At 49.8% G+C, this 17040-nt stretch overlaps 1 protein-coding gene and 1 non-coding gene across 2 annotated transcripts in view; one reads left to right on the forward strand and one right to left on the reverse strand.

Annotated features, from left to right (window-relative positions):
* JADE2 (jade family PHD finger 2) overlaps positions 1-17040 on the forward strand; it is a 132939-nt gene that overhangs the window by 11611 nt on the left and 104288 nt on the right. Inside the window, 1 exon segment of the mRNA XM_038739863.1 lies at positions 1073-1152. Within this exon segment, the coding sequence (XP_038595791.1) occupies positions 1073-1152 (80 nt within the window).
* LOC119920555 lies at positions 2785-2922 on the reverse strand. Its single transcript, XR_005448292.1, has one exon. It is a non-coding gene; the product is annotated as a small nucleolar RNA SNORA7 (small nucleolar RNA).

Raw genomic sequence — 17040 nt, forward strand, 5'->3', positions numbered from 1 at the left:
TACAGATGAGGTAACTGAGGCCCAGAGAAGTTAAGTGACTCACCCAATGTCACACAGCTGACAAGTGGCAGAGCCGGTATTAGAACCCATGACCTCTGACTCCCAAGCCCGGGTTCTTTCCACTGAGCCACGCTGCTTCTGTATTGTTGTATTATTTTCTCCTAAGTGTTAGGTATAGTGCTCTGCACACAGTCAGCGCCCATGAATACGATTGGCTGACTGACTGACCGGCAAGTGCTTCGTACAATGCTCTGCACACAGTAAGCGCTCAATAAATACGATTGATTGATTGACTGACCGACCGACGACTCTGTGAATGAAAAGTGCAATGTAACTTGATTGAGGCTTAAATCTGAGCGATCCGAAGTCCCTGCTCCATAGGGCTCAGCTATAAACAGCCCCCAAAGGAGATGATGATGATATTTGTTAAGTACTTTCTACGTGCCAAGCACTGTTCTAAGTTCTAAGCGCTGGGGTAGATACGAGGTAATCAGGTTGCCTCACGTGGGGCTCACAGTCTTCATCCCCATTTTACAGAGGAGGTAACTGAGGCACAGAGAAGTTAAGTGACTTGCCCAAAGTCACAAAGCTGGTGGAGCCGGGATTAGAACCCACAACCTCTTACTCCCAAGCCCAGGATCTTGCCACTAAGCCATGCTGCTTCTCATGAGGCAGGATATCTGGTAGGACAGTGGCAGGTAAAGTAGGGTTGATGTTCTGATCCTAAACCTCCTGTCGTCAGCCAATCAATCAGTTGATCAGTGGTGTTGATCGAGCAGCGATTGACTGTGGTGCCTATCGGTGCAAAGTGATGTACTGGCTCCCTATCATGTGCAGAGCACTATACTGGTTGTCTCCTGACTGCTGAGCACTAGGTGTCCGCCCCGTGCCGAATCCTAAAGTAAGTTCTTGAGCGAGTCCAGCAGAAGCAAGCCCCAGTGTTCCCTGCCGACAGCGGGAGAACGAACGCTCAGCTGTCCCGGAACACCGCCTAGGGAGGAGAGCTGTTCGGGTCCCCCGGCGCCACTCCCTCCCTTCCCGCCCAGTAACCGAGGCCTGTTTCCCGTTTCAGGCCACAGCACGTTGCGATGCTCCAGGCCCCTGAGCAGCAAGTCCAGCTGGCCCCGACAGAAGGAGAAGAAACCCTCTGAGGTAGGTCACCATCCTCAGAGACTGCCCAGGGCTGCCTGGCAGGAGGAGGAGGAGCTCATTGGCTCAGGAAGGCAGGGCCGTGGCAGTGCCCGCCTCGGGGCGTTCAGATCCGGGCTGGATCCCTGCCATTTACATCCAGGGTGGGGCCACCGTCCAGAGAGCATCCTGGAAGCGTCCAGAGAGCATCCTGGAAGTGGCAGGCCTCCTGGGGGCGGGGGTGGGGTGGGAGAGGGGGCAAGAGACCACCACTCAGAGTATTTTTTCTCTTCAGGCAAAGCTTCCCAGCTTGCTCAGGGACCTTGAGGTTCACTTTATTTAGGCTCCGGCATCTTCCTAACCGGGTCTCGGGAGTTTCTCCCCACGGGTTTCTCCATTGTCTGGGCTCCAGGGGTTGATGGTGGGCCTTTAGTTTTCCAGAGTTATCGTGTGTTATCTGGCTCCATGGAAAAGAGCACAGGCTTTGGAGTCAGAGGTCATATGTTCAAATCCGCGGCTCTGCCAATTGTCAGCTGTGTGACTTTGGGCAAGTCACTTAACTTCTCTGTGCCTCAGTTACCTCATCTGTAAAATGGGGATTAACACTGTGAGCCTACTGTGGGACAACCTGATCACCCTGTAACCTCCCCAGTGCTTAGAACAGTGCTTTGCACATAGTAAGCGCTTAATAAATGCCATCATTAATGTCATTACTATTCACCACGGGCTTGGGGGTAATGGTGATTATCCCCATTTCATAGGAAATGGAAGTTTGGAGAGGTTCAGAATCTTGTTCAGGGTGACACAGCAGGCTGATGGCAGAGCTGGGGTCAGAACTGGGATTTCCTGCCTCCAGCCCCGAGTACTTTTCCTAGGCTCTGCCATTTCAGAGTCTCAGTTGGGGTGTTTGAGGGATCAGCCGCCAAGTTGGTGGCCTCCCTGTCCCTGTGATTTGAGGAGCAGATTGACCAAGGATCTTACCGCCCCCAGTCTGGGGCAGATTGACCGTGGGAGAGAAGAGTGACAGAGGCACAAAGGCGTCTCTACAGAGGTCTTCGGTTAATACATTGATTTTTTCAGCCTCTGCCATGACCCAGCTTTGGAGGGCTTCTAGTCCCCTGCTTTGTTGGCCTTTGGAGACGCCTGATTGACAGTTTCCCAGCTGCTCGCCTTCTGGGTGTGACGGTGTTACGTTTGAGAAGCAGCAGGGTCTTGCGGAGAGAGCACTGGACTGGAAGTCAGAGGATCTGTGTTCTGCCTGCTGTGAGACCATGGACAAGTCACTTAGCTTCAGTGGCCTCAATTTCCTTATCTGTATAACAGGGATTAAAAATCTGTTCTTCCTCCCCCTTAGACTGTGAACCTCAGGTGGGACAGGGACTGTATCTTCGTGCATTGCATCTACAGCAGCGATTAGCACATAGTAAAGTGCTTAACAGTCTTGTCTTATGCCGCTGAGTCATTTCAGACCCATAGCGGCACCAGGGACGCATCTCTCCCAGAGCGCCCCGCTCTCCATCTGCAATCGTTCTGGTAGTGGATCCAGAGAGTTTTCTTGGTAAAAATATGGAAGCGGCTTGCCATTGCCGCCTTCCGCGTAGTAAACTCAAGTCTCCACCCTCGACTGTCTGCTACTGCTGCCCAACATGGGTTTTGGCTTGTAGCAGATTGCCTTCCACTCACTAGCCACTGCCCAAGCTAGGAATGAAATGGGTAGCCCTCTGCTTGACTCTCCCTCCCATAGCCGAAACTGATAGAGGACTGGAAACTCTCCAGGTATGAATCAGAGGGGGTAACAAACATTACAATTATTATTATTATTGTGGTTATTATTAGTATTATTGTTGTTGATTTAGAGAGGAACTCGGGGCTCAGGCCCCTCTATGTGCCCCAAAACAGTCCAGGGCCCGTCTCCTTGGCACTCAGACATTCCCTCCTAAGGACTTTTTTGTTGTTTTTTTATAATGCTATTTGTTAGGCACTTGTTTACCAGGCTCTGTACTAAGCACTAAGTGGATACAAGGTTGGACACAGTCTGTGTCCCAGCTTTAATCCCCATTTTACAGAATGAGGTAACAGAGGCACAGAGGAGGGAAGTGACTTGCCCAGGGTCACACAACAGGTGTGGCGGAGCTGGGATTAGAACCCAGGTCCTCTGACGCCCAGGCCCGTGCACTTTCCGCTAGGCCATGCTGCTTCCCTGGTTCCCTGTCATGGTTTCCCATCCTGATTATGTGGTTGGGGGGTTAACTAGGCTCTGTCTCCTTTTTCAGCTGGACCGCTTCCCTGCTCATTTACAGAGGAGACTTGGGACAGTATTGCAGGAGGAAAGGGGGTGGAACGATGAAATCAGCGTTGTTAGAAGTCCAGCCTGGTCTTTCATTCATTCATTCATTCAATCAATCATATTTATTGAGCGCTTACTGTGTGCAGAGCACTGTACTAAGCACTTGGGAAGTACAAGGTGGCAATATACAGAGACGGTCCCTACCCAACAGTGGGCTCACAGTCTAGAAGGGGGAGACAGAGAACAAAAAACATATTAACAAAATAAAATAAATAGAATATATACAAGTAAAATAAATAAATAAATAGAGTAATAAATATGTACAAACATATATACATATATACAGGTGCTGTGGGGAAGGGAAGGAGGTAAGGTGGTGGGGATGGAGATAGGGAGGAGGGGGAGAGGAAGGAGGGGGCTCCGTCTGGGAAGGCCTCCTAGAGGAGGTGAGCTCTCAGTAGGGCCTTGAAGGGAGGAAGAGAGTTAGCTTGGCGGATGTGGGGAGGGAGGGCATTCCAGGCCAGGGGGATGACGTGGGCCGGGGGGTGAGAACGAGGCACCGTGAGGAGATTAGCGGCAGAGGAGCGGAGGGTGCGGGCTGGGCTGTAGTAGGAGAGAAGGGAGGTGAGGTAGGAGGGGGCGAGGTAATGGAGAGCCTTGAAGCCCAGGGTGAGAAGTTTCTGCCTGATGCGTAGGTTGATTGGTAGCCACTGGAGATTTTTGAAGAGGGGAGTAACATGCCCAGAGCGTTTCTGGACAAAGACAATCCGGGCAGGGGAGAGACAGGAGGATGGGAGATCGGAGAGGAGTAATCCAGACGGGATAGGATGAGAGCTTGAGTGAGCAGGGTAGCGGTTTGGATGGAGAGGAAAGGGCGGATCTTGGCAATGTTGTGGAGCTGAGACCAGCAGGTTTTGGTGACGGCTTGGATGTGAGGGGTGAATGAGAGAGCGGAGTCGAGGATGACACCAAGGTTGCGGGCTTGTGAGACGGGAAGGGTGGTAGTGCCGTCAACAGTGATGGGAAAGTCAGGGAGAGGGCAGGGTTTGGGAGGGAAGACAAGGAGTTCAGTCTTGGACATGTTGAGTTTTAGGTGGCGGGTAGACATTCAGATGGAAGATGTCCTGAAGGCAGGAGGAGATGCGAGCCTGGAGGGAGGGGGAGAGGGCAGGGGCAGAGATGTAGATCTGGGTGTCATCAGCGTAGAGATGATAGTTGAAGCTGTGGGAGCGAATGAGGTCACCAAGGGAGTGAGTGTAGATAGAGAACAGAAAGGGACCAAGAACTGAACCTTGGGGAACCCCCACAGTAAGGAGATGGGAGGGGGAGGAGGAGCCTGCAAAAGAGACTGAGAATGAAGGACCAGAGAGATAAGAAGAACCAGGAGAGGACGGAGTCGGTGAAGCCAAGGTTGGATAGCGTGTTGAGGAGAAGGGGGTGGTCCACAGTGTCGAAGGCAGCTGAGAGGTCGAGGAGGATTAGGACAGAGTATGAGCCGTTGGATTTGGCAAGCAGGAGGTCATTGGTGACCTTTGAGAGGGCAGTTTCCGTGGAGTGTAGGGGACGGAAGCCAGATTGGAGGGGGTCGAGGGGAGAGTTGGCATTGAGGAATTCGAGGCAGCGCGTGTAGATGACTCGTTCAAGGAGTTTGGAAAGGAATGGTAGGAGGGAGATAGGGCGATAGCTAGAAGGTGAGGTGGGGTCAAGAGAGGGTTTTTTTAGGATGGGAGAGACATGGGCATGTTTGAAGGTAGAGGGGAAGGAACCAGTGGAGAGTGAGCGGTTGAAGATGTAAGTTAAGGAGGGGAGAAGGGACGGAGCGAGAGATTTCATGAGTTGAGAGGGAATGGGGTCAGAAGCACAGGTGGCCGGAGTAGCACTTGAGAGGAGGGAGGAGAGCTCCTCTGAGGATACTGCTGGGAAGGATGGGAGAGTAGTGCAGAGCGTTGAGAGCCAGGGGTGGGGAAGGGTGGGGGAGTGACTTTGGGGAGGTCAGACCTGATGGATTTAATTTTATTAATGAAGTAGGAGGCCACATCGTTGTGGGTGAGGGAAGGAGGAGGGGGAGGAACCGGGGGCCTGAGAAGGGAGTTGAATGTACGGAAGAGCTGGTGGGGGGTGATGGGCATTGGTGTCAATAAGGGAGGAGAAATAGTTTTGTCTGGCAGAGGAGAGGGCTTAGTTAAGGCAGGAAAGGATAAACTTGAAGTGAACGAGGTTGGCATGGTGTTTAGACTTTCGCCAGCAGCGTTCAGCAGCTCGAGCGTAAGAGTGAAGGAGGCAGACGGTGGCAGTGATCCAGGGCTGTGGGTTAGCGGTATGAGAGCGGCAAAGGGAAAGGGGAGTGAGCGAGTCTAGCTGAGTAGAAAGGGTAGAGTTGAGAGCAGTAATCTGATCATCAAGATTGGGTAGAGAGGAAAGGGAGGCGAGGTGGGGTGTGAGGCACTCAGAAAGATGGATGGGGTCAAGAGAGCAGAGATCTCTGAGGGAGTAATATGGTCTTAGTTCACAGGGCTTAGTATAGTTCTCTATGCCCAGTAAGCACTCAATAAATGCCATTGATTGGATGCTGTGCCCCTCAGTGCAGTGGAGGCGGAGGACAACAGTGTAAGCTAGTTGAGGGCAGGGAACATATCTACCAACTCTGTTACATGTTACTTGCCCAAATGCTTGGTACAGTACTTGGTCCAGTAGGTGCTCAATAAATGCCATTGATTTATGATTTGGGGACTTCAACTTTGGCGGGGCTGGAGCAGAAGTGGAGGCAGTGGGGCAGAACATGTAGTCCTATGGTTTTGAAATTATTGTTATTATTTAATTAGATTAGATTATAATAATCTTATTATTATTCAAGAAAAAACTCCTCACTCTCGGCTTCAAGGCTGTCCATCACCTCGCCCCCTCCTACCTCACCTCCCTTCTCTCCTTCTAAAGCCCAGCCCGCACCCTCTGCTCCTCTGCAGCTAACCTCCTCACTGGGCCTCGTTCTCTCTTGTCCCGCCATCTATCCCTGGCCCATGTCGTTCCCCTGGCCTGGAAAGCCCTCCCTCCACACATCTGCCAAACTAGCTCTCTTCCTCCCTTCAAAGCCCTCCTGAGAGCTCACCTCCTCCAGGAGGCCTTCCCAGACTGAGCCCCCTTTTTCCTCTCCTCCTTCCCATCACCCCCCACAGCCCTACCTCCTTCCCCTCCCCACAACACTTGTATATATTTGTACATATTTATAACTCTATTTTACTTGTACATATTTACTACTCTATTTTATTAATGATGTGCATATAGCTATAATTGTATTTATTGTAACGGTTTTGACATCTGTCTACATGTTTTGTTTTGTTGTCTGTCACCCCTTTCTAGACTGTGAGCCCGTTGTTGGGTAGGGACCGTGTCTATAAGTTGCAGACTTGTACTTCCCAAGCGCTTAGTACAGTGCTCTGCACACAGTAAGTGCTCAATAAATACGATTGAATGAATGAATGAATGAATTTTGGGGTTTGTTCAGCACTTTCTGTGTGCCAAGCACAGATGTAGATTCAATCTGGTAGACTCAGTTTCTGTCCCATAAGAGTTGGGGGGGCGGGGGTCACAGTCTGAGGAGGGAGAAAAGGTATTTCATCCCATTATACAGCACTTATGTACATATCTGTAATTCATTTATTTATATTAATATCGGTCACCCCTTCTAGGCTGTTGTGGTCAGGGAGTGTTTCTGTTGTATTCTTCCAATAGCTTACTACAGTGCTTTGCACACAGTATGTGCTCAATAAATACAATTGATTGATTGACCGATTGATTAAAGTCCTAAACTCTTTCCACTAGGCCACACTAGCTTTTGTTAATAGGTAGAGGTAATTACTGTCGGGCATCAAAATAGGCCAAAATGGGAAGACCGAGTTCTTGAGCCAAAGAAGACATGGAAGTGCTTGAGCAGCAGCCTGGCCTAGTAGATAGAGCACAGTCCTGGGAGTTAGCAGGACCTGGATTCTAATCCCAGTTTCACTACTTGTCCGCTGGGTGACCTTGGAAAAGTCACCTAACTTCTCTGTGCTTCAAATACCCGAGGATTAAGATTGAACATTAATATTAGGATTAAAATGGGGTTAAGACTGTGAGCCCCATGAGAGACATGGACTGTGTCCTGCATAATTAGTTTGCCTCTCCCCCTGTGCTTAGTACAGTGCCTGGCACAGAGTAAGCGTTTAACAAATACCTTAAAAAAAGTGATAGAGAAGCAGCATGGCTCAGTGGAAAGAGCCCAGGTTTTGGAATCAGTGGTCATGGATTTTAATCCTGGCCCCACCACATGGCTGCTTTGTGACTTTGGGCAAGTTATTTAACTTCTGTGTGCCTCAGTTCCCTCATCTGTAAAATGGGGATGAAGACTGTGAGCCCCCCGGGGGACAGCCTGATCACCTTGTAACCCCTCAGAGCTTACAACAGTGCTTTGCACATAGTAAGCGCTTAATAAATGTCATTATTATTATTATTATGGTAGCGGCTCACTTGCTGCCCACAAGTGGACAGAAGTGATCACATGCTGGAGGCAAGGAGTCAGAAGGAATCCTCTGTCCTGTGTGGGTCACCCTCAGGGAAGGACTCCTTGAAGCATAATTAGTAACAGATACTACAATTATTATTGCTGTGATCCACCGGGAAGCCCAAGGTGTTGAAGGGTTGTGATCTCATGCTGGGAGTCAGAAGGACCTGGGTTTTAATTCCAGCTCTGCCACTTGTCTGCTAGGTGACCTTGGCCAAGTCACTTAACTTCTCTTTTCCTCAGTTACCTCATCTGTAAAATGGAGGTTAAGACTGTGAGCCCCATGATGGATTTGAGGGTGTTAGTGGGAGTCAGGGAAGGGCAGTTTTAAGTGGCAAATGGCTGCTGCTCTTTTGGAGAACAGGAGGCAGGGTGGAGAGGAGGTAGGGGAGGGGGAGATAACCCCTGGGGTGCAGAAAGAGGCTGGGGAAGGAGCCAGGCTCAACAGCCCCTGGATCAGAGGCGCCCCTCCCCTTCTTTCCCTTCCCTTCCCTTCCCTCCCCTCCCCTCCCCTCCCCTCCCCTCCCCTCCCCTCCCCTCCCTTCTCTCCCACCTCCTTCCCTCCTGGGCCAGAGAACCAGATTCTTCTTGCCGTCTGAGTCACTCTGGGGAGAGACATTTGCAAATAAATCTGTTATCGCTGCCCCAGGCCTGCAGCTCTTGCATTGGGAGAGAAAGGGCCATTGTTAGCAGATAAAGGACTGAAGAGTAGTAATAAAGAGCACCTTTCCCCTACCTCTGGGAGGAAGTTTCCAGGCCCGGAGCCCACCCCCTCGAGGAGACAGGAGGGGGTTAAATGGCCATCCAGATGAAAACAGACCCTCCAGACCAACCATTAGTGTCCTCTTGTCTTGGACTGCCCCTTTGTGCCACTGGGACAAAAGCCCCCAAACTGAGAGGATAGAAGCCAAAAGCCCGGGGGGAGGGAAGCTTCAGACTTGTAAATTAGGCAGAGGGGGCTGGGCCATGGCTCTTTGGCATCCAGAACCTACAAAAGTTTGTGAGAGCCATGTTTTCAAAGAGATCCTGGGGCTTTCCTCATCTTCAGTGAGCATTAGCTTCCTCATCTGCATAACAATAATAGCAATTGTGGTACCAGCGCTTAGAACAGTGCTTGGCACGTAGTCAGCGCTTAAGTAATACCATCATCATCATTTGTTAAGCGTTTACTATGTGCCAGACCCTGTAATAAGCACTGGGGTAGACCCAAGGTAACTGGGTTGGAAACAGTCCCTCTCCCACGTGGGGCTCAAAACTTTAATCCCCATTTTACAGATGAGATAACTGAGGCACAGAGAAGTGAGGTGATATGCCCAAGTGGCAGAGGCAGGATTAGAATCCGGATCCTTCTGACGCCCAGACCTGTGCTCTATCCATTAGGACAGAGAAGCAGTGTGGCTCACTGGAAAGAGCCCGGGCTTTGGAGTCAGAGGTCATGGGTTCAAATCCCAGCTCCGCCACTTGTCAGCTGTGTGACTTTGGGCAAGTCACTTAACTTCTCTGGGCCTCAGTTACCTCATCAATAAAATGGGGATTAAGACTGAGCCCCCAATGGGACAACCTTGTTACCTCCCCAGCACTTAGAACAGTGCTTTGCACATAGTAAGCGCTTAATAAATGCCATTATTATTATTATGCTGAGTTTCTAGGTCAGACAAGTGACTGATTGACAGGGTCAGCAGCAATATCATTGTCATCTTCTGTTGAGCACCGATCATGTTTAGGGTACTGTCCTGGACGTCTACTGTGGTCCTGCTATGATGAGAACGCTATTCCGGGCACCTTCTTGTGTGCAGGAATGTTCTACAGGGCATCTAACCTAAAGTGTGTAGGGTTCTGTACTCTGTGCTGAGCACACATTGGGTGATTACTATGGGCAGAGTATTATTGTATTGGGTACCGGTTGTACGGGTACAGTGGTATTAAGTTCCTACTGGGCTCTTGGGAGTATGCAATCCAAGTGGGCCACACTGCCTTTGTCCTCAACCCCAACTTAGATTTGATGAGACTAGAAATTTCTGCTCTGGTTCCCCCCTTTGCTGATCTTGCATTATAATTACATGAGCCCCCCTCCCCTCTCTTCTCCCACTACACCCCGACTCCCAAGCCCATATTCTCACTGCGTGTGATTCTCCTGACCTCCTGCGCACATTCTCTTTCCACTTTGGAATCCTGTAGACTAAGTTTGTTGTGGGCAGGGAACGGGTCTGCTGACTCTGTTGTGCCGTACTTTCCCAAGGGCTTACTACAGTGCTTTGCACACAGAAATCCCTCAGTAAATACCATTGATTGAATTCTTTCCTCCTCCAGCAGACTAGTGTTCAGTGTGGCTCAGTGGCAAGAGCCCAGGCTTGGGGGTCAGAGGTCATGGGTTCTAATCCCAGCTCCACTGCTTGTCAGTTGTGTGACTTTAGGCAAGTCACTGAACTTCTCTGTGCCTCAGTTCCCTCATCTGTAAAATGGGGATTAAGACTGAGCCCCACGTGCGACAACCTTGATTACCTTGTATTCCCCCCACCCCCAGTGCTTAGAACAGTGCTTGGCACATAGTAAGTGCTTAACAAAAACCAACATTATTATTATTATTATTATCTTCAGGGCATATCTGAAATTGCATCAGACCAGCATGGCTTAGATAGAGCATGGGCTTGGGAGTCAGAAGGATCTGGGTTCTAATCCGGACTCCGCCACTTGTCTGCTGTGTGACCTCGGGCCCGTCTGCCACTTCACTTTTCTGGGCCTCAACCACCTCATCTGTAGACTGGGGTTTAAGACTGTGAGCCCCATGTGGAAAAGGGACTGTCTCCAACCTGATTAGCTGGAATCTACTCTAGCGCTTTGGACAGTGCTTGACACATAGTAAGTACTTAACAAATACCGTCATCATTATTGTTATTATCTCCTCCAGGAGGTCTTCCCTGATTAACCTCTCACCTCCCCACATGATACCCCCACCCAGACTACTACTTTAGCAGTTCCAGGTCACTGACGCCCTTGGGTGCCCACCTCCCCACTTCCCCCTGCTCCCGTAATACTTAAATATTTATTATGTATTACTTCCTGTGTGACCTTGGGCAAGTCACTTAACTTCCCTGTGTGCCTCAGTTACCTCATCTGTAAAGCGGGGATCAAGACTGAGACCCAAGTGGGACAGGGACTGTGTCCAACCTGATTAGCTTGTATCTACCCCAGAGCTTAGAATAGTGCTTGGCACATAGTAAGCGCTTAATAAATGCCACGATTATTATTATTATTACCTATACTTCATTTTAGATTCTATCCCCGCTGCTGTATTGTAAGCTCCTCAGGGGCAAGGATAATGGTTCTTACTTCTATTGTATTCTCCCAAGTGCTTGGTTCAGGCAGTGGCCTACACTGGATAGGCACCCAATAAATGCCACTGGTAGATTTATTGATTGATCATCCCCCTGCCCCGCCCTATAGGTTGACATGGCTGCTTCACACACAGTAAGTGCTCAATAAATACAATTGAATGAATGAATAGTGGAGATTGGCAGCCCTCAGAGAGGGCAGGGGCCATAAATAAGTCAGTTCACTCCAGCACAGCATCTCCTGTCAATCCAGCCAATTTGACAGTTGTTCCGTTTCCAGGGTTGAGCTGTCCATGGCGGAAGGGGCAGGCTGTCCCCCCAAAATTGGGGGAGCAGTCTGTCACAAAACGCGCAAGACAAGAGAGGGACTGGGAACTTGAATATTCATTCCTCAGGGGTTTTGCATCAGGGTCCAAATCTGCGAGGGAAATGTCCAGCTCCTTGGAACTGTGTTGGCGGTCCAGAGAAGCTGAATGCTTGGCAGAGCGTGGGGTTGGCCGGAGACCCCTAGCAGTCCACATTCCCAGTTTCTTGGCCAGGGCTGGCACCTGCAGCCGCGCTCCAGAGGCCTGCTGTTGGCCCACGGTGGAAGGCAGGGCTCCCACAGAACCTGAGTTCTCATCCCCGTCCTGCGAGTCGGGGAGCCCTCCTGGGTTCTGCCTTTGAGGTGTGTCTCAGTCACCTCATCTGTAAAATGGGGATCAAGACTGTGAGCCCCACATGGGGCAACCTGATTGCCTCGTATCTACCCCAGCGCTTAGAACAGTTCTTGGCACACAGTAAGCGCTTAACAAATACCCTTAATAACTAAATAAATAAAAGAGGCTTTGGGACCAAGAACCCCCCAGGACATTCTGCCAGCTGGACAGGCTCAGTGGGAATCAATCAGTCAATCAATGGTATGTATTAAGTGCTTACCATGTGCAGGACACCATACTAAGTGCTTGGGAGAGTACGATAAAACAGAATTAGTGGACACGTTCCCAGCCCATAACAAGCTTACAATCTAGCAGAGGAGACAGGCATTAATAGAAATAGTGTATATTATATAATAATCATCATTTAAAGATATGTACATAAAATCCTGAAACGTGACCAACTACTGTGGGCAGCAAAGACCACAACAGATACTAAGGCTACTACCTGCTGATTTACGGTGCTGAGGCCTAAGGTTGGGTCTTTAAATGATCCTGCCCACCCTCCTCCCTGCTTATTGGATACCTGATCCCAGTGGGGACGCGATCAGCAGGGATGAAAGCATGCAAGTGGCACTGCACAAGCCACCAATTCCTTCCCACGGGTTCACGGTGGGAGGCAGCGGGTCCCAGAGGAAAGAGCACGGAACTGGGAGTCGGGAGACCAGGGTTCTATTCCTGGCTCCACCACACAACAATAACAACAACAATAATAATAGTATTGTTCAATCCGTAGTGTGTAAGCACTGTACTAAGTGCTGGGGTGGATACAAGATAATCTCAATCAGGTCAGACACAGTCCCTGTGCCACATAGGGCTCACAGTCTAAGTAGGAGGAAGAACAAGAATTGAATCTCCACTTTACAAAAGAGGAATCTGACGAACAACATGCCCAAGTTCAAATGGGAGGATGGCGGCAGAGCCAAAATTAGAACCCAGATCCTCTGATTCCCTAGCCCGTGCTCTTTCTCTAGACCTGCTGTGTGACTTAGAGCAAGTCATTTAACTTCCCAGGGCCTCAGTTTCCTCATGTGAAAAGTGGAGATTTGATACCCGTTCTTCCTCCCAACGTACAATGTAAGCCTCACGTGGGACAGGAACTGTGAATAATCTTTCATTCATTCATTCAGTCGTATTTATTGAGAGCTTACTATGTGCAAAGCACTGTACTAAGCGCTTAGTAGAGTACAATACAACAACAAATGGACACATTTCCTGCCCACACTATGCTCACAATCTAGAGAGAAACTTAAACAGAAACTCCTTACCGTTGGCTTTAAGCATTCAGTCCCCTTGTCCCCTCTAACCTCACCTCACTACTCTCCGACTACAACCCTGACCACCCACTTTGCTCCTGAAATGCTAACCTCCTGTAATACTGTACCTCAATCTCATCTATCTCACCACCGACCTATTGCCCACATCCTGCCTCTAGCCTGGAATACCCAGCAGATGAACACTCTCTGCACCTTCAAAGCCTTATTAAAAGCCCATCTTCTCCAGGAGGCGTTGCTTGACTAAGCCCTCATTTCCTCTTCTCCCACTTCCTTCGGTGTTGCCCCTGCACTTGGATTTACACCCTTCATTCACCCCTCCCTCAGTCCCACAGTAATTACATACATATCTGTAATTTATTTATATTAATACGTGTCTCCCCCTCTAGACGTGTCTCCCTGCCCACCTGTTCATGGTGGGCAGGGAATGTGTCTACCAGCTCTGTTACACCATACTCTTCCAAATGCATAACTGTATACAGTAAGTGCTCAGTAAATATGATTGATCGATCGATCGATTGATTAGAGGGAGGCTCCCAGGGGGGATTTCCCTGCTTGTCACGCAGCTCGGCAATCAATCAGTGATCTGTACTGAGCCCTTACTATTCACACTGTACTAATTGCTTGGGAGAGCACACTGTAACAGAGCAGCAGCTTTGGCCTAGTGGAAAGAGCAAGGGCCTGGGAATCAGAGGACCTGGGTTCTAATCCTAGCTCCGCCATTGTCAGCTGTGTGACCTTGGGCAAGTCGCATTACTTCTGTGCCTCAGTTACCACATGTGTAAAATGAGGATTAAGACCATGAGTGCTTTGCGGGACAGCGACAGTGTCCTACCAATTATCTCGTATCTACCCCAATGCCTGGTCGAAAGTAAGCACTTAACAAATACCATTTAACAAAAATAGCGGACACTTCTTCTACTCATAATGAGCTGTCAGAGGGAAAGAGCATGCCATGAGCCGGTCAGCGCTTGCCCCGAAGCCTCTCGGTCAGGTAGATATTCCCATGGCCCCACAGCCCGGCAGGTACCCGTGGGATGCCGCCATTCTCCAGAGCGAAGGCTTCTGGGTCCTCTGAGTGATGTTTACAGGGCCAAGCCCCCTTGGTTCCAGGAAGACTCCCACGTGGCAGAAAAATCTCCAATTCCCTTGGGGAGGATGACATTCAGTGAACATTTCCCAATAATTTGGCTGGGAGGAGGGCCGAGATTGAAACGGGAGATTTCTGAGGCTGATAATGCCTGTACTAAATCTTTTCCTGCTCAGTGCGTTGCCTCCCCACTAGATAAATTCTGTTTTCCTCTGAGAACGGATTCCTGATTGATGGTTGCCGTTCCTTCTGAGTTCTGCTCCGTGGCAGTTGTGTGTGTGCTGCAAAGGGGAGCTGGTAATTCCCTTTCTTAACTCTCGGGGTCAACGGTAAATAGGTGGGTAAAGTTTGGGAGATGCTGCAGGTTGATATTTATGTTGGGAAAGACGGGGTGTCAAGTTGTTTGGGCAAGTATTTTATGTAGGTGTCTGGGCCTTGGAACCAGGCTGGGGGGGAATTAAGGACTCATTACCCATCCTCTCCCAGACAGGATTGGGGAATGGGATGAAGGAGGAGTAGGGAGCCTATAGGTTGTCCTATTAAAACAGCCAGGGGGGAATGAGAGAGAGAGAGAGACAGGGAAGGAGAGAGGGATGGGGGCAGGGAGAGAAAGACAGAGAGAGAGAGAGACAAACACACTAACTTTTCTTTGAGCATGGAGCGAAAAGAGGGCAGGAAATGAAGGAGGGAGGAGGACTAGGAAGGGACGGGCTCCGAAGGGCCAATAAGCCAAAAAGTCACTGTTTGAAGGATGTTTTTCCCCTGATTGGAAACCCTCATGGCCTGTCAGAACCCTGGGATCAGCCAGTCTGAGCATCTAAGTCAGAACACTTTAGGCACCATCGTCCCCATGGAGTGGTGCACCTGTGGAGAGAGAGAAAGAGAGAGTTTGTGTATGAAGGGTGAAGGGTGGGGGGGGGGGGGCATTTTTGTAGCGGATTTGATTTGTGGGGATGGCGACCTTTGTCAGAAGAACATTATTGCAGCATTTCAATGGGGGCCTTAGACGAAACCGACCCTTTTGTACGGGGCTGTACGGAGTCCTGCTGTTCTTTATTCGGGGAGTCGATTTAAGCAAACGGATTCACAGGAATAATAAGAATGCCTTTCTATTTTTATAACTGCTCTCTGTGGGTGGAAACTCAAGGCCTACTCTTTCCTCCCACTCCAGTTTCAGGAGGGTGGTGGTCCAGCTGGCGGGGGGCCGTGGGGTGGACGAGTGGAGATTTCAGTCCAGGAAATCCAGTTTGGTCCAGTTTCCTAGGAAGAGGAAGTCCATCTTGGTAAGGATCAGTGAGGTGGTGAAGGAGCTTGGCGGGTGGAATTTGAGAGAGGAGACAGCTCGTCTCTAAACTGTGAACTTGTCATACTCTCCCAAGTGCTCTTCAGTGGAAAGAGCCCGGGCTTTGGAGTCAGAGGTCATGGGTTCAAATCCCGGCTCCGCCAAGTGTCAGATGTGTGACTTTGGGTAAGTCACTTAACAGTTACCTCATCCGTAAAATGGGAATGAAGACTGTGAGCCCCCCGTGGGACAACCTGATCACCTGGGACAACCTGATCACCTTGTAACCTCCCCAGCGGTAGAACAGTGCTTTGCATATAGTAAGTTAGCGCTTAATAAATGCCATTTTTTAAAAAAAGTGCTTAGTACAGTGCTCTGCACACAGTAAGCACTCAATAAATACTGAATGGTGGGTATCCAGAGTTTCTGTTCACATGGATGGGGGCAAAGGAGGGGAAATCACCCATCTCTGGGCATCTGACTGTCTCAGGGGTCGGCAGAGTTGCTGTTAGCCAGCAGGCACAGCCCTGTGCAGGGATTTGGCAGGAGGAAGGTTGACCCCTTCTGAGGACTAAGGTGACAATGAGTCACTAATCCCACAAGGACTGTAACCTCCCTGTGGGCAGGGATTCATCTACAAGTTCTATCTTATTGTATTCTCCCAAGTGCTAAGTACAGTGCCCTGCACACAGTAATGCTCCATAGATACCATTGTTGGACTGGTTGGTTGATTGGGTCTCTGTAGCCTGTGGTCTGTGTGGGCTGGGGATTGAATCTGATTCCCCCCCCCCAGCACTTAGTAGAGTGGTTGGTGCTTTAAGGCTCCTGCACGGACTGATGCTTTTACTTCATTAAGAAAAAGAAAGCATCGGGCAGCTTTTCAAGTTTGGAAAATCCTGAATGGAGGCGCTCAGTCTAGCAGCTGTTTCGGCCAGAAAAAGGCTGTGATTTAGCGACAAACCCGGCAACTGCTTAATTGCCGTTTCATAAGATGTGGGGACAAAACGAAATTTACAAACTCTCACAGTGGTGTCCCCGTGGAATTTTTCCGTTTTCTTCTGTGCTAGAAAGATGGCACCGGGTCAAAGGTCAGGCAGCGGTGCCATCATTTCTCATTGCTGATCCTCCGCTTTGGCTTTGGTCAGTGCTCTCCTTCTGTCAGAACTGCAGGTTGGGACCAGGGTGACTGATTGATCTGGTTGACACAGTTTCCCGGAGATGCAGGAAGTTTCCAGACTCTCTCTCCGTCCCCGGCTGCAAAGGTCTGTGGAAGCAGCATAGGGTAATAATACTAATGATGGCATTTATTAAGCACTTACTACATGCAAAGCACTGTTCTAAGCGCTGGGGAGGTTACAAGGTGCTCAGGTTGTCCCATGGAGGACTCATAGTCTTCATCCCGATTTTACAGTTGA

The sequence above is a fragment of the Tachyglossus aculeatus genome, chromosome X1, assembly GCF_015852505.1.
Source record: "Tachyglossus aculeatus isolate mTacAcu1 chromosome X1, mTacAcu1.pri, whole genome shotgun sequence".
Lineage (NCBI taxonomy): Eukaryota > Metazoa > Chordata > Mammalia > Monotremata > Tachyglossidae > Tachyglossus > Tachyglossus aculeatus.